The sequence below is a fragment of the Falco naumanni genome, chromosome 10, assembly GCF_017639655.2.
Source record: "Falco naumanni isolate bFalNau1 chromosome 10, bFalNau1.pat, whole genome shotgun sequence".
Taxonomy (NCBI): Eukaryota; Metazoa; Chordata; class Aves; order Falconiformes; family Falconidae; genus Falco; species Falco naumanni.
In genome coordinates, this window is record NC_054063.1 from 25,251,912 (window position 1) to 25,270,170 (window position 18,259).

General features: G+C 42.2%; 1 protein-coding gene across 1 annotated transcript in view; it reads right to left on the bottom strand.

The window, feature by feature from the left end:
* The window catches only part of CDH4 (cadherin 4), a 466,523-nt gene that overhangs the window by 149,499 nt on the left and 298,765 nt on the right, over positions 1-18,259 (bottom strand). Inside the window, exon 4 of the mRNA XM_040607978.1 lies at positions 13,379-13,555. Within this exon, the coding sequence (XP_040463912.1) occupies positions 13,379-13,555 (177 nt within the window). The remainder of the gene's footprint in view (positions 1-13,378; positions 13,556-18,259) is intronic.

Here is an 18,259-nt window from a genome sequence, read left to right on the forward strand (position 1 = left end):
CAGCTCATAAGGTAAATTAAACCAACCAGGATTAATTTCTTCACTGTGCCTGCTCCTTCCCCACTCACCACCTGCGCTGGCTTCCATCACCACATCGCTCCCGACAAAGACATACAGAAATGTGTTTGCCTTCACAGACCCTGCCAGGCATGGCAGCGCTCCCACCCTGGTTCAGAGGCGGGTGGTGCAGGCAAGGCAGCTACAGGCTGCGGCTGATGCCAGGCGGGCTGAGGATGCTCATGAGGATGCCTCCATGCGGGCCGGCTGGATGTCGAGCCCTGCCACGGTTGGGATTTCACAGATGCAATGGGAAAGGGAAAGAGAACGACTTCCAGGAAGACTCCAGCAGAAGGGGTCTGCACAGCCCCGCTACGTGCAGCCTTCCCCGACCCCTGGCCTTAGCAGCTCTCGTTTGTGGCTCTTAATAAATACAGCATGTCCAAGAATTAATTTTTTTTTTTTAAATCTGGACAAGGTAAACCGGAGAAAACAGAATAAAATATTGACTATGGGCTGCTTTGACATGCCTTGCTGTAGGTCATCCATCAGCACAGCCTCAAGGGAGTAGTACAAGCGGTCCATGGAAATCCGGAGCCAGCCGCGGTGGCTCGCTTACAGCAGGCTTACCGGCAGCGGTACCCAACAACACTACACTTCAGGTTACTTTAAATGATGTGTTGAAAGCACCTTATCCCAGAGAACAAAAAAGGAAATTAAAAAGCTGTTGTGTGTAATTAGCAGTTCTCTTTGATGAATCCTTTCCAATGCTACCACCTTTCTGCGAATACTTCGTTTCTTGAAGAACAATTTTGATGGAGCCAATGCAGACAGAACTTCAGAACAGGATGAGAAAAGGGAAGATGAATGGTGAGTGACAGCACCCATTAACCCAGGCCAGAAAACCCTCCCCAGTCTGCATTAACTCCTCAAATGCTCAATGCAGTTACAATAAAGACCGATGCAAAGGAAACTCAAGTTTTCCTTACTTTAAGATCACACCATTCAGCATTTATTCTCTTCTTTCAACAACATACACACTCAGTGCTCAGTACTTATGAATACCCTCTATCCAATTAATACCCCATTAAGCTGCATGCCTGCAGCGACTTTATCCTCAGACCACTGTATGGTAGCTTTTAACTCCATAATACCCCGGCATTATTACCATATTAGACTGCAACGGATTGATCCAAAGCTCACCGAGGTTAATGAGGGCTCATTAAACTTTGAATTAGGCCCTAACTGCTTGGCAAACACGAAGTGAAATAGTACTTGTCAGATAAGATGACAGAGGGCATAGTAAACTTTAAGGCAAAATATTGAATGCTGATGATGACAAAGGCAGGCAATAACAGGGAACGAGTGGGGAGAGCAGCCGTGGGAGAGAATTATGATTATGTTACACTCGGTATCAAGCAGGACAGATTTGTGCCTATATAAATAGATACTGCCTGGTCTGACTGATGCAATTTTTATCATCATATGGTTAGACATAGCATAATATTGACATTCTGCCTTTCCTTTAGATTTCAGTTTTGAATTTCAGCTGGAGAGTATGATACTAGAGACTTGAAATCAGTATGACTCCTTCCCTAATTACTGATTAATCAACAGCTAAGGTTGCTTACATAAAGAGTCATGGGGAGAAGGAGGAAGTCTCATTAAGAACAAGAGGTTAAAAAAAAAAAAAGAAGGGAGGGGGACATTTAACAACTGGATGGATACAAAAAGAAAAGAAAAAGAGCCGATTTCCTAATAGCATGTTATACCTGAATGTTAAATTTTGTATTCATGTCCAATTAAAAAATTATAAGAAAACATTTTAATACTTGCAGATACCATGGGTTATGGTTCAAAAGGAATAACAAAGTTTTTTCCCCCCTTTTAATGACTTCAGAAATACATATATGTTGTGTCATTCTGTCCCTTAGGTGCTCAAAAGACACAGCAGCTGTTTCATAAATTTTGAATTGCCTTTTCCTGTAGCATACAAAAAACTGTGCCATAAACATAACACTGTCTGAAAAATATTCGGAAACCCAGACAGTTGTTGGAAATGCTTCCTCCGATATTTAAATTCCTCTCTTAACAGGAGTTTCCCTGCAAAAACAGATGCTAACGAATAGTGTTTTTGCCATCAAGCTGAATGTGAATGCTTTGGTGCAGCATTTTCTTTTTTCCATGGAGACATCAGGGGACGCATTTCCCATCACTGAAAGAAAACTGCCACCTTGCTTCTCAATTCTTTGCTTTCAGATAATAAATAACTGCTATAATCTTCCATAAAAGATTTACACTCTGATGATGCCCGATTCTTCTACTCTAATTTCTTGTTGTTAGACGCAGTTGAATGCCATTTACTGGTAAGTAAATTGTGTCATCACTTCACTGCAAACCACACCACTGAAAATGTAAGCTGGCCAAACATTTTTGTTTTCCAACTCACAGAAATCCCTTCAGAGGGCTGTGGATTAACTAGCAACACTTTTTAGCACAGATCCTTAATCTTAACTTCTTTCCTTCTCTCTACTAATATGCTCCCTTCCAGTGATGCCTACTTCAGAAATAACTCCGAAGAGCTTACAGTACGGTCACAAACACTGCCATTTAGCTGCCACGCTTTCCACAGTGATTTGGAAATAAATTGGCCATTTCCACTGCACTTTTTGTAGTCCCATAGTAACAGGGGCACTGCAGCTTCACCTCTTCCCCCAAAGGAGTTTCATTAGCAGGGGGGGCTGCTGGCCGACCACGCGTTGCCAGCCCCTTTGGAAGGACAAACCACAGGCCCTAGGTCCAATCTTTTCACAACACAATGCGTGCCTTTCATTTTTTGGACAGAAACAACAAGCTGGCAAGGCCTTTCTCCTTCCTTAAACTGCCCCACTTTTTACAGCAATAAAACGAGCTTCTTTGCTTAAATAAATGTTAGAGCTCACAAAGCCTTGAAGCACAGCTCAAACAAATAAGTTCAACTTCAAAACGGCCTGAAAGGGCTACAAACCCAAGTACGATGCAAAAACCTCCTCAGGTCATGTAACATTTTGATTAAAACAAGTGGAGATCACAAGTGAAAACAGGAATCAGGAAGTTGAAGCATCCCAGCGATGCCTGCCAGCACTATGGCATTTAAGGGTCTGGTAGCATTCCCACTAGAAAATTTTGGTTTTAGGGGTTTATAACTTGAGTCATTGAGGCTTAGACCTGGTCTCCAGAACTAGATCCCCAAAGTGCAATTACTCAGGCAAAGCTTTGCAAGGGGAGGGCATGCCCGGGTGGCCTGGAATGACACGGCTAAATACTCTGTAAGACTTATTTTCCCAAGATGTATCTCATACATATATACACATACACACATCCCAGAAACCACACACAGACCCGAGGCAGGGAAGAGACCCCTTATACGTGTTACATGAAAGTTTTCTAAAACATCACCTTGCTAGTATAACAGCCCACTCTGGGCCCTCATCCCCCAGGTGCTCTCTCCCTGCTGCCTGCCGATATCCTGGGACACAGCAGTGACGAAGCACGTCCCCACGCAGCACAGCACCTGCACAGGGCTCTGCCAGGCTGGGAGCCCACTCAGCAGCCCTCCGGCAATATGAATGGGCACCATGAGCCACACCAAATGCTCCTTTCACTCCTTGGATAGCTCACTCTTTGTCACACAAGACACCTGGGCTCTGGCCAGAGCAGCTCCCTTTGCTTTCCTCTCCAGCCACTTCTAGCTAAGCCTTACATCACGCTCTGAAAAATCACTTACCTTGAGGTCCTTTCCAGCACACCTCCCTCATCCTTGATGAAGCATAAACAGCTTCTGCTCTTCCTGGTGGCTTTTTCTACCGAGCACCCACAGTCAGGGTCAGGTGCAGACAAACACACCTCATTTCTCCATGGAGAAGACAACAAAACCTCCTGCACCTGTAGCCAAACCCCATCCCCCTTCACAGGTGAGCTAACTCAGCCCAGATGCTGCAGGGGCTTTTAGGGGATGCTGAGTTTCTGTTGGTTCATGGAGGAAAAAGGAATTCAATCTTTTTTACCTAGTGCCAAAAATAAGAAACCAAGGTCTACTGGCTGGGTTTTCAGGGCAGGCTTCTGGCTTGGTGTCTGTTAGGAAAAAAGGAATATGCTTGCATGACAAATGCAAAGGCTTAGATATGTGTGCACAACTGGAAGTGTGGTCTCTGTATACTTGCAGTACACACAGAGAAATATAAATAAAATCAGTAATCTAAGGAAAACTATACGCATGGCCAAAGAGATTGATACTGCATAGCACTGAATGATTGGTCTTAATCCAGTAAGGAACTATTCATGTCCTTAGTTTCCAGTCACCGAAGAGACTCAGAAGAGCCACTGGAGCTACTTAAAGGCTCAAATTTAGGCACGTACTTAAAATCTCTGCTGAACAAGGGCCAAAATGTTCAGTACCATCTGCAGATACCCAAACTGCCTTGGGCAAAATGTTTCCCTTAATATAGTCCAAGGTTTTGTTTGTTTGTTTTTAAGTTGTCTAACTGTTCAGATAGGAGGAAAATGTCTTTTAAATTAAGGAAATTAGAAACAAATATGAATGTTATTAAAAATATGGAAATTATTAAAAATATGGTAAGAGCTACGGGAAAGAACAAATTGCAAAGAAATGAGGCCTTTGATGAAACTGGTAAATTGCTGCACATTCACTCTTTGCTGCCCCATCCTCTAACCATGGCTTACACCTCTCATCAGTCTGCATTAGAGACAGCTGAGAAAGGATTTAGATGGTGACACCTTTATCACTGAAAATCTCAGCCTTTATAAACAAAGCAATTAGCTGCAGCAGAAAAAGCTTAAAACTAGCCCAAGAGTAAATTCTCTTAAATCTTAAAACCCGACAACTAAAATTCCACGGTGCTGAATTTAATTCTTCAGCGGTGCAGACTAGCAAGAACATATGCAATAGTAAGGAAAGAAAAAGCATGATGGGTTTTTTGCTTCCTATCTCATTCCAGCCTGATACAGTGAATTTCAGCAACAGCCTAGCTGTCAAGGTTATATCTGCACCATCATTCTGCAAATCCAAACTCACACCCACACAGCGCCACTATGTCTTTGGGACTCCATTTCAACTCATCAAGGAAGCCAGGTCCCACGGTAACCTATTACTAATGTGGGTGATGAGTGTTAAATAATGAACTACTGCAGCAAAGAGGCAGATTGCAAGTTGTTTGTTCATGTCTCAGCTTTTTTCATTATTACTGTTTTTCTTTGGGAAAGGCATGAGCAAAACCTAAGTTTATTTCTTAGCAAATTAACCCACTGTTTTTGTGTACACTCTCTCTTTACAGATTTTCAATAGCTTTCATGAGCTGTGTACATTAGCTCCAACTATGCTTTCCTGTTTTTGCCTCTATGCATAATGACAGCCATACTGAGCGGCTATTACAGTTATCTCACTTTCTGGAGAGGACGGGGATGTAATGATATGTTGCAATATGTGCAATGGGGTATTACAGCTAAATACTCTCTGCAGTGATTGATGAACTATTTTGCAGTATGCCTGGTACGACAGTTCAAGGCGAGGGGTACTTATCCTTCTGTGCTTCCTACATTTCCTGCTCCCGAGGTGAACTCGGAGCAGGAGCTGAAAGGTAAGGGCTGGATGGGGGTAGTGGTGGAGGAGTGGACTAAGACCCAGCAGGTTCCCCCCAGGAAGGGAGCTGCTGCTTAGTCCCTGGGTTGTGGCCGACAAGAACCTTTGCATCGCTGTAAACACAAGCCCCAACATTAGCAGACCCCATGCAGAGATGTAGCAGCTGAACTCAGACACGAGATGAAGTGACTGAATATAACCATCGACCAAGATTTCTGAATACTCTATAAAACCCGAGTCCATTATGAGACTCTTCAAATAACCCAAGGACAAGCCCAGATGCTGATAACTGGAGAGTGCTGCTCATGGCCATGGCAACAGCTCTGTGGTCTTGAACAAAGCCACTCTTCTGCCTTGGTTTCTTATTTGTGAAAGAAAGACAATCCTCACTTATGCAAACAGGTTGAAAAGATCAGATCCTCTACAGAAAAATACCTACAGCAAAGACTGGACGCATCATGGTTGAACTCTATGTCTTTTCCAAAGTAAAAACTGTATGATTCCAACAACTTTCATTTAACAAGTAGCAGTTGATGGTAGGATCACAAATATCTGCTAGTATATCCCACCCCACTGCCTCATGGGGATGCTGAGTGACTGCAAAACCATTTAAAACATTGTATGTGAACTCAGACCAAAGGTCTGTTACTGCAGTACCTTCTCGGTTTGACTCACTGCACCCCGGATTTTCACTGTCCTTCATTCTTCGTAACTTCTCAATTTTTCATGCTTGCAGATTTTGGCGGCTACATGATGGCTTTCCTTTCTAGGAATGTATTAGCACAGATCTGACCAGGATTTGTACCAACATTAGGCAATCATCCATGATACACGGAGGTAAGTTTTAAGGCATCAAGTGCCAAGTATAAACACTCATGCTGTAATGATGGCACCTGGACCCCGATCTGACTTTAACCCATACTATAAACAAACAACCAAAAAAGTAACAACCTGAAATTCTGCTTAAACGTGAAGAAAATCAGAGATATTGCTAATGAATTTTGAGACTTCTGAAATTGCATGTTGATGCTTCCTGATCAGAGTGGGAGCAGGCTCATTGCTCCCAATGGCTGCTGAGAATCTGTTTTTATGTTGTGTGGGAAATTAAAAATGGGTTGAAATTCTTTCATGCAACTGGGACACTGTATTTGATGGAAATTTATCACTTCCAAATTACACGGTGTTTTATGATTTGATTTTTTTTATTATTTAGTGGGGCTTTTTTCTACTCATGTTACTATTCCCAAAGCATCCTGGAAAATGGGAAAAATCTCAAGGGCAGTACTTTTAGCTGAACTGGGCAATGGGAGTCCTTGATATTTGTCTGCAAAATGTCAATCACCTTAAAATCCCAACCTCACTTACAACAGTTCTCCTTAAGTAAGTAACAAAGCTGGGCTGGCAAAATGAAATTCTTAGTAACACACTGACAAACGCAGAACCACAAAGCACCAAATTCCCCCTTAGTCTGGATTTGAATGCATAAATAAATAAGGCTCTTGCATTTATTTCTGCTAGAAGACTGTACTATTCCATTCTGCAATTATGGAAAAATGCAGAGCACAGGCAAGATTTAGTGTTTGAGTTTTTGCTGCAAGACTTATGTCAGTAGAAAAGCATTTGTGCTCTTGGGAATCAAAGTGAGATTCACCCGTTTGTGGCAGGTGTTTTAAGCACTCAGCCTAACAATCTACCCACGCATGGCACTACAGCAATTCAACGACTAAATTAAATCTCTGAATATTAAATTAATGATGGAAATCTAAAATATTAATATATTCTAATTGAATATTCTCCGATAAATTATCTAGGCATTCTCAGCAATTTGATTTTACTTTCATTTCTTAAGGAACTTTCAGCTGCATAAATACAGCTATTAAAGCAATTCAAAAAGGGAACATTTTCTGCTCAGACAAGAGAACTCTAAACACAAAGAATCTAAAAATTTCTTTCATATGATTGATTAAATCATAGAGCCCAAGACAGCTGAATCATTAAATGACTGCTTTCCTTCAGTCCCTCTGGCTTTAGCAAGGACAATATAAATTCCCCATGGGTCTGAATACAAGGAAATACAGTATGTATAATTACAGTATAGGCTTGAATGCTGTTGTAAGAGAATTTCAAATGGAGCATTTATGCTGTAGCTGCACTTTTCAATCCATAATGCTGTATGTACGCGTGCTTGTGAAGCCTGTAAAGCAGTGGGCATCTGCTGTCTTCGACCTAGATTCCCAAATGGTATAGGCTGGTGTAGCCCCACCAGCTTTGGCAGACACACATGAATTTACATCAGGATCTGGCCTTCTATTCCTGTGAAATGCTGAGATTAAGAATGACATCTCCATACACCAGGGAGAATGCAAACAAAGGAATGTCGTTTGAGAAACATATATATCTATCTATACAGTGTGTGGTATACATTTAGGAACCTGCTTTAAACTGCATGTTTCTAAGAAATTTCAAATGGATGTGTCAAGAAAGTAGCAACGTGTTGTATTTCCCTTTCTCCATTCCACGTGTGCTGAGTCCTGGTTTGGTAACACACACGGGAGAGATCAATATCAGAGCCAAGACTGTGGCAACATGAATGCTTAATGAATCATTTTCTTGCTAATCTTGCTGTCTTTGGTGTCAGCTTGGTTTGTGGCGTGAAATCATAGTCAAGAGCCAAGAGCTGTTGCAATCTACATCCTTTAACCAGCTTTCAAAGAGAGGCTGTGCCTCTACAGAGCAACAGAACATGCGCAATGTGCCGCTCCTCTCCACCCTCTGGGCTTCTCCTTCTTATCTCTGTCTGACTGTCACAATAAAGACCAAATCACCTAATTTCAGCCGGTGACGCTCACAGGGGTACCAAAGACAAGATGTACTGAAAGCCAGAACTAGCAATTTGTGTGTGTGTGTGTGGTTGGTAAGGCAAAAGAAACACCTGTTCCCGTGAAGAACAACGAAGATCTGGGCCTATTTGTAATCAAGGCTGTCCGCGTCTCTCTCAGGAAAAGTAAGGTCTGATGTCCTTTGGGAGGCATTTGCAAGGCCCTTTCTCAACAAACCTTCTCTCACCACAGACAGATGCCATCTGTCTTGCAGCTGGGAGTTAATGGATTCTGAACTGCCAATTTCACAGCAGTAAGCAACGTGGCTGATAGAGGAGGCATGAGGGATTTCCTACAATAAAACTATTTAAAATAGTGCAAAGGTGCCTGCTGAAATAGCCATGATGAGCAAAGGAAATGGCAATATCGAGGGCTGATGGTCTGAGCTGGCAGGGATTTACAGCTCAGGTTACCTCGTGTATCTCCAACACGGGGATTTTAGACTTTGGGAGAACTGTTTCACTACACCTATTTTGTGCGCCAGGATGGGCTACGACACACAAACAGGCTGTGGAGCTCTAGAGCATGCTATCAACTTTTTTCATATTAAGTATCCAGTTTCACCATATAGCTTAACATGTGCTAAAGCCACCTGTGAGCCTGTCGAGGGGGGTTCTAGTGCACCAAGAAGAGCTCTCTGCTCCGTTAACATGCACCATGCCACGCAAAACCCACCCAATCGATGATACCTCTGCCAAGGAGCAACCCAAGAATCTTCAGGTATATTATATTCTGCCAACTTGCCAAACCACTTCAGGACTTTCTGATTAAATTTACATAAAATGCATCCTTCTCTCTTATTCCCTGTTATACACAGTAGATTATTTCTAGTATTCTTGTGTCTGAGATTACCAGCACTCGGATATGAGAGAGCATGCTGTGCTGTAGCATGCAATCAAGGCAGTTTGTAAGAGCACCAAGATCCTGCCTTGGTCATCCTCAGTGGAATTTCACGCCACTGTAATGAGGATGAACAAGTTGTTTATCATAAGACATCTAATGTGCAAATACCACATTCTTCAGTTCCAAGCTTAATAAAGGCAAGCTGGAAAAATTAGGGTCTCTGCAGATCAAGTTAAGCGACAGGCAGCTTCTAAGAGCTCTAGAAAGGTTCTGGAGATAAAGCTGGAAGTTTGGTGCATTCCCACAGGTGAATACAGTTGCAGTGGTCGACGGAGGGGCCTGTTATCTAAGCATGCTATGACCAAAGGCTGGTCCTGCACAAGGCAGTCGGTCTTTTAAATGAATGATTTTCATGCAGCTCTGTGAGATGGGCCAAGACTTCTGCCTTCAAAACTGACTCCAGATTCTTGTTGGAAGGAAGCTAGAGACTTGCATGTGGATCTAAAACCGAGATACCTTTTGAAGTTCAAAAGAAGATGAAATACAAGATTAGCTAACAGATAATTAGATAATAGATAATTAAGAATTAGCTACACATGTAGCTAAAAAGGATGAGTCAGAGAGAAAATAGATGGTACTCAGCAAGGGTGCAACTGTTTAATATATTATCTTAGTTGATCAGTGTGCCTTCATGAGTCATTTGCTTGGAGAAGGAGGAGGATTTCATATTGTTTTTGTATTTTTAATAGGCATTTTTATGGACCTCATAGTTATAATAATGAGAATACTTGACAATTAGTAATGAAATTATCCTCACTACAGTAAAATATTTCACAGCAAGTAAAATCTTATTCCTAATACAAAGGTGGAAGTGAAGCACAAGGAAATTAAACTCAGGATTTTCATGAATGTTTGCAAAATAAATAAGCATATATCAATAAAATTTGATAACTGTTTTCTCAGCTGAAAGACAAACCCAAAATTTGCAAAATATTTTTTATACCGATAAAAATGATTTTTAGTGTATACATCTCAGATGTTTATTCAAACTCTTTGAAGAATAAGTAAATCTTTTCAGCAGCCAAAACTAATCAGAAATTCCTATTATTATTTTTCACATTTTTTTTTTGCTAAATACATTTCCTAGTTAGTGTGGTTGATGCATATGAACAGACACGGATGTTCCTTTGAAAGAAAAAACCCTGTGATTAACAGAGGTTTTTTTTGGCAGGGATAATGTTGTGACGTCTTCCTTTTTTTTCTATTTTTTTTTTCATTTAATGTATTTTATCAGAATGAAATGGTTTAATGAGCAGAGAATCACAGTTGATCCCAGCTGAACCAGACAGGGCTGCATTTCGAGGTATGTGGCTCCCATCAAGCTGCATTCACCTTTGCTATGATTTAAACTTCATTCAGGCACAGCCTTGCTAAAAATACTGACAAGTAACTAATCAACTTCCATAAAATGGAATTTTTACCTTCACAATAGGAAGCAGGAGTAGGAGGGAACCCAAACGATTTGCCTATGCATTTCAAATTAGTCTGACCTATAAAAATGCAACCAGCAAGTGGTACTATGAAAATGTACTTCTGGTAGGGCTTTTTGGTTTTTTAATACTCAGATCTTTCATGCCATCCCTTCCTCTCCTTGGAGGTAACCAGAACCAAAGATAGCAGAATGGAGGGACTGGTTTCCATTAGTTATACCTATAAAATGTAAGCTCAAGCAGGGCTCTCTGGACCAAAAAAAGTTCAGTGCCCAGGAACTACCGTTAGGTTTGAACACTTTATATAAAGTAGCAGAGAAAACTGTGACAGCCCTCCTTCCGTACAAATGGGATCTGAGCTGTAATGTGCACTTCTAGCTCCAGTTTGTGAGCAGATGGACACAAAAATAGTCAGCGCCCAGTGAGCAAAAGCATGGGAAATCAGATCAAACCCGTTACCTAGATCTAGGAGACAGCAGAATGCTCCAGGGCAATCTGAAGATTATGTGGATAGAAATAATCATGTAGCGCTGGTCTTTGAAGATGTTGATTTGTCCTATTCTGGATGATTAAAGAGCAAAGTCTAACAGGGGGAGCTGTAACTCCCGCTAGGAATCACCCAAGCTTCATGTTCTGGGACCAGCAAATGGGCCAGATGCTGCAGATGAGCTGAAACTCAACCCAAGCCTGAAACATCAGGGGTCTCACGCTTAATCAAGCTGTATCTTTGTACGATTTTCCCTGTCATTATGATACTTTCTGTATGTCAGGTGAAAAGGAAAACAGCCCTTTTGTCTTCATTTGGGAAAGAAGAAATTCCCATTCTTCATGGGAAAGCAAGCCATTTCTTTCTTTCCCACCCCACTTTTTCTTCACTATCAGTGTTTCCTCTATCATCTGTATTTAAAAACTGCACTGGAATGTATCACTAAAAATTTGGAAGCTCTCCGTTTCCATCGGTTGTCTTTCCAAGGTTACTGGCAGTTTAAGCGATGAATGTAAAATCTTCCGTACCTATATAAAATTTATTATTCGTCACTTTCACTAATACTAGAGTTTTGCATTCTTGAGTCCTGTTTCATCTCCTGACTATAGGGGGGAAAAGTGCCAGAGAGATTTCAGTTCTTATAAATCCACAAATCTGCCACAGTAAGCTGGTGCCAAGTTGTCCTCTCACTGTCTAGTCAAAGCTCAGAAGAAATCAGCAGGGAGTGGGACAGGGTGTAAGTTCACTTCACGAGTACTCTGCTTATTTTTCAAAGGAATTCAGGAATTAATGTAAATTATTAATCTGATTTGGGAAGATATTTTTGACATATCATTATTCTCCTCTTCAGACATTTCTTCAACTTAGTAGGACAACACATGCACGGGTCACTCCATACCCAGCACTGCTGACCACAAGACTCCTTGGCTTTCCTCCCTGCTTTTCCAGGACAGACATAAAAACAACTGTTGCTTTTTTATTCCTTGTTGTACTTCCCTAATTGCACAAAGCAGCACCAACAATTCAAGTTTACCCAATACTTGGTGAATTGAGAACATGCACCTTCAGTCACCGCAGGAGTCGTTGCACTGAACTTCTAAAGGACTCAGCAAGCTCCTTTCCTCCCCCCCCGCCACGGGATATGCAGAAGGGCATCAGCTCATCAGCATCAAACAGGTAACGATGACAACTCACTGCAGTCCAGGCACTGTTTCAAGACGCCTAGGTGAACTTCCTGAGGAGGGATGCCAATGACACACCACTGTTGCTCAAAATAAGTTCTGAAATTTTATAATTGTTGCCATTTTCTTCCAAGGGAAGAACTGAAAAAGTCTGCCAGGGAATTCTTTTTTTTACAGCTAATCTTTCAACTGCTCCAAAAACCGAAACCAGCACCCACAAGAGGAATAGCAACATGTATTTGTATTTTCCTAACACTTATCAACAGCAATAATGTATCAACCAAATGTGTCTGTCAGAGGCCCCTTTTCCCTTCTTTTTCTTTTCCTGTCATCCAATAATCATCACAGAAAACCACACGGGTAAACTTGATCTCAGAGATATCCTTGTAAAGAAAGAAACCAGCAGCACAGAGAGGACGAGGGATCCATCTGCAGCTGCGGCAGGCAGCCAAGCTCCTTCAGCCCCGCCACGCATCTGCACCCCGGCTCTGCGAAGGAAGGGAAGGATGCAGCACCCCCTTGTCGCTGGGCGTCACCGAGCCCAGCTTTACACCTGCAGCCTGCAGGATGAGAGCGTGGGCAACGTGCCATCTTGGCAGCAACACCAGCACCTCTTGAGGGCCTGGTTGGAAGGAGGCGATTAGGCTGGGTTCAGCTGGGGGAGGGAAAACTGGGGCAAGTTGCTTTGGAAAAGAAGCGTTTCAGCAGCATGTAAAAGACAACTTTTCTTGCACGAGGGAGGAAGAGCAGAGAGCCTGTGCTTCCAGCCAGGCTTCCCATGCCATGCACTGCACCTACTAAATCACTAGACGTGCTGCAAAGTTACCGTTACTATTGTTATTTCTGTTTCTTTTTTAACTTACCCGAACCAGCTGCTGTGGAAAGGGTCCTCTGGAGTTTTCTGGCACGTTGATGGGGGGGATGACCCAGTCTCGCTTTTGCCGCCGCAGGCCATTAGCACTCTGATGCTGGCGCCACGGGAGCAGAGTGTCGCTTTGCTGCTGCGCCAGTTCTCCCGGCACCGTCTTTCTTCCTTTTGGCTGTTTTGGAAACAAGCAAGCAAAACCAGTTAGCTGCTTGCTCGCTTCTTGGGACTTCTCCCAACAGCGATGCTTCCTTGTGTGCAAATGGTCACATGTAGCTGTGAAAATCATTGTTATTAACATGATATATTTCTGCATTGCAAAGACACAATATGCTTTACTGGCAACTCTGCTGTCACTTCATTTTCACAAATACATGGAGCTGTCACTCTCAAATCAAGATGCCTCCCAGAATGTATCGTCTTCATCACACAAGCTGCAGGGAGATTTAACAGCATGTTGGAGTAAAGAAGTTTCTGCAAATTTCGAATAAATGCAACCTACCAGAACACAAAAAAAGCGAGAGCCTATGTCATGGGTCCAGTTTTACGGTACGGAGCTAGCCTGCTCCTTGGCATTAGCAGGGTTACAGTAAACTGCAGGTTCTGCAGATGTGTCCTGCCAAACCAACCAAACCGCAACCAGAGGGGGCACCAGCTCCGCGGCTGCAAAGGTGAATTAGTTCAACTTCTTAGTGCTCTGTGATGAATGACCTTTTAATAAGAGGTGGGTTTTGAACACAAAGCCCAAACACACATCTCCCCACACAGCCTGGGAAGTATAACATACCTCAGTCAGTAAACAATTTTCATTACTTGGGGCACCCTTGAGTCCTTCTTTGTGATTTTTTTTTTTTTTTTTAAAATATGGATACTGCCCATGGCATACTTTGGTACTGGACACATTAAATTGCTGTGGCATAAAAATGGAGACCACGTTTTGGATTTAAAGAGTTTGGTTCATCATCAGAATTTTTTTGCCTTATAGAATGATGAGTCATTGAAATGTAGATGTGGAGAGGCTCTTCAAAGGCTACCCAGTCCCAATACTTATATACTCTGTGGCCTCCTAGGGTTCCAGGCATTACTTCTGGGAAGTCTGCAGAAAAGATAACTAACAAATACAAGATTTTCTTACCATATGGCGACCTGTACTCCCACCAGAAAATGTTTAAACTTCCATAAACCAGAAAGACTACAACCCACACTCTCTTTATTTGAGGAAATATTCTATTCAGAGAATACTGTTCTCTGAATTTTACAAATTTAATCTATTTTTCTAAAAAAAAAAAAAAAATATCCCCACCCAAAAACCCATGCCCCAAACCCCAAGAACACTGTAGGAAAACCCATCAAATTATTTTCTGAGTCTCCTACAATTTTAAGCCACACTCACTTTTTGTCGTACTCCAAATGTACAAACTCAAACATCCTACAAACATTTGCAAGCAGTTATCTGTAGGCACTGATTTCAGTGGGAATCATTGCTTCAGGGTTTATAGTTTGATGTAAACCCATCTATTAGCACATTTCTTGTTCTGGAAACGCAATGAAGCAGGCAGTCACCTCAAAACTAGATAGTATAGGAGAACTAAACAGTATGTCGAACTGAGCAGTGCTCCAAAGCTGTGTGGACCTTCTGGATGCTGAGTTGGGCACAGTAGCAAGGAGGACATTCTCACAGTTTGATGGTGGCTCCGGTCTGTGTTACCTGTGGAGGGCAGACACCCACTGGCTGCAAGGGTTGGAAGCATATGTGCAAAAATGCAGCTATTTTTTCTGCAAACCTTAAAAATGAGCCACTTCCAGAGCTGAATTTTCACAGGACAGAAAAATATGGTCTTTTTCCATCACACAGTCACGTTTCTTAAATCTTCCCTCATGCTAACTCATGCCACACCAAGGTGACTGCTGGTTTTTGTTTGCTTGATGTTGTTTTATACACCTTCAACAAGCATTGACATTAAGTTACTGCAAGTTCACTACACCACTGTTCAATATTTAGGTGTTGTTCTAAAAATACTCACTTAAGTGTGTAATGAACAAAGAAACAGCATCATGATGCAGCAGTGGGAGACCTCGGGATATTCAAGAGAGTGGTAGGTACTGTTGAGCTTATCCTTCCTATGGGATGCAATATGCTACATCCGATAGAGTTGTCATCTAAAAAGGGTTTTATCACCAGAAAGGTATCTTTTCTGAACACTGATGAAAACAACGTTATCTAAAGCAGATACCCAGAAATGAATGTCAACATGAAACAGGACTACCAGGCATGAGCTACAGAAAAGTGGATATCCCCCTTTTTTTTAATTGCCTTGTGATTCCCAAACGGGGATCCTTTGAGAGCAGGTATTTGGATCACTTTATATAATTGGCAAGTGAGCATGGGGACAGATTATGAAAGGATGGTCAAATAATTTGTGCTCTGCTGAGTTTACACAGTGGAATGAGTCTGAACTAAAGACAGACTTGAGAATTAACACGAATCCCAAAGCTCCATGTATACTGAAATAATTAGTGTCAGCTCAGCAAGGCAGTACCAGCCTTTTTAGTCTTTATGAAATATTTGCTGGCAGGTGACTAGACAGTGACTAGCTTGCTTGTCACTCTTGATGATGTTTTCCTACATTAGAATAAATCATCAACATGAATCTGAATTTGGTATGTAGAATTTCAAAAGCGTCTTGCAACAACAAGTTTGGGTTTTTTTTTTAAACAACGGCTCTTTTTTATCTTCATTTGTTGACAATGCATTCTCATGACCTTGATTTCTCTGGTGGTGTTTAAATACGTTGTACATGTTTTCTGCTGTTTAAAAACTGTGAGACAAATGCAGTAACAAAGTCTGGTGAGTACAAATGCCAGAACTATTCAGATCTCTGACTGAAACATCCAAGAACATCTCCAAAACAACAGCAACGACTAACGTCAAGCCCCAGGAAACTCTCCTGTACTTTTGAGCTTGCAAGGATCTTAAGTTCAACTCAAAAAGCAGAATGTGACACCAAATTAAATTAATTACAAAATACAGCTTCCGATTCTGTTTTTGCTGAATTACAGTTTTCACTGAGCTAACAACTGGGCCTTCTCTCATGGCCCTACTGGCTGCGTGCTTTCCAGAATCTCAAGCAAACATTTTCAAAGAATAAAAACATTCCTCTACCGTTTGTAGTGTCATCAGAACACAACCTGTCCATAGTCTTCTCACAATCAAATCGAGCACCTCTAGTGCTGTTGCTTTAGGGTGCTTTCCCTCCTGTTGCTTTTGTGAGGTGCCATCACCCTCTGCCATATGGTGAAAGGATGATGGGCAATTGCAGCAAAAGGGAAGCCAGTCCACAGAATGCACGCTCAGTGGAAAATTACATCCACTCTCCATTCTGAAAATTACACAGTGACAGGATCAAACACCAAACATAGAACATGCACGCATGGTCTTTGGCAATATGCAGACAATTAAATGAGAGTAGAAAATAATCAGATAATTCAGTAAAATTACGCCTATTACTTCAGGACATTGATAAGCTAGAGAAATGCAGCTGAACAAAACAGATGAAAACCTTCAAGTTCAAGGAGAAAAAATGATTACAAAGTGTGGGATGAAGAAAAACAACAGGAGAAAAGACCATGCCCGGATGTAAATTTGTTACAAATTTGGATTCAGTATGATCTAATGTCTTAGTATTCATATTAGGGCAGAATTTTTAAAAGCTTGCTAACGAAGCGATGCAAAGCGTGCCATGCTAGCTGTACTATTTAAAGCCTACGTTCTGCAAACCTGGGATCAACACTTTGCTCCAGCGTCCCTTCCAAGTGGCTTATGGCCCATAACTACGACGTACATACGCACAGTGCTGATGCCAGCAAATCATAACGCAGCCATTCCATCTTCGATACAATGCTTCTTCCTCTGAAAAGTGCAACTGCAGTATTCGTTGCATGCTCCCTGAGTTTGGTCAGGGAGTCACACTGATGGGCTGAGGATTAATTGCAGCACAGCGTGCAGAACCCACCCTACAATTTCCCTTGTCACTCTTTGGGTATTTTGGGGCTATCAGTTAAAGTCAATTAAAACCATACTGAAGTCAAGTGGAAACCTTTCACTGAGATGACAGGTCAAGCTCTCAGAAAGCAACGTTAGGTTGAAGGAGGCACAGTCTCATCTATAAAAACTGGGCAATGATCTTTCTTCTCAAAGGTAGCTCCACAGAAGGCGTAGGCCATAGCAGCAACATCAACGGCACCTTACAGGAGCCACTTCCAGCGCCTTTTCAGTCTAGCATTGCATTTCACGATGACGACTACAACCTGCCGCATTCGGAAGAGGCCATGTAGCTAAACCCATAGGGATTTTCAGACTTTAAGAGCAAGCAGATTTAGGAAATCTTACTCCCAGCTGGTGAGGTTGTACGCTGCTCCAACTGACTCCATTTACACCACAGTGCTGAGAGCTCAGGGTGATTCCTTGTCTGCATTTAGCGCTGGCAACAAAACGTCAGTCGGAATAGCCATCTAATTTGTCTATAAGCTCCTGCCTGTACTAGTCCGTGGCTTGTCAGCCTTTTGTTTCTTGGGAGACTCAGACTAAACTCAATGCTACTCACAAAAGAGGGTGAAAAATACTACACTGAAAGAACAGGACATGTGGGATCCCTACAGCCCCTCAAGCCCTATGCTGCTCGTGAAAAGAAGGCTGCGAGCCGCTGACTTTTCACTAGTCCACAAATAAAACCAGTGAGTGTGAAGAAATACCAGCTTCCACCTTCCGCTACACTTAGCAGTAGCCAGTCTCGCCAGCTGGCACGTCTCCCCTCCCAGCCAACCTGCCTTTGATATCCGTCAGCCTCTGGCTACAGAGACATCTGGAAGTTATTATCCA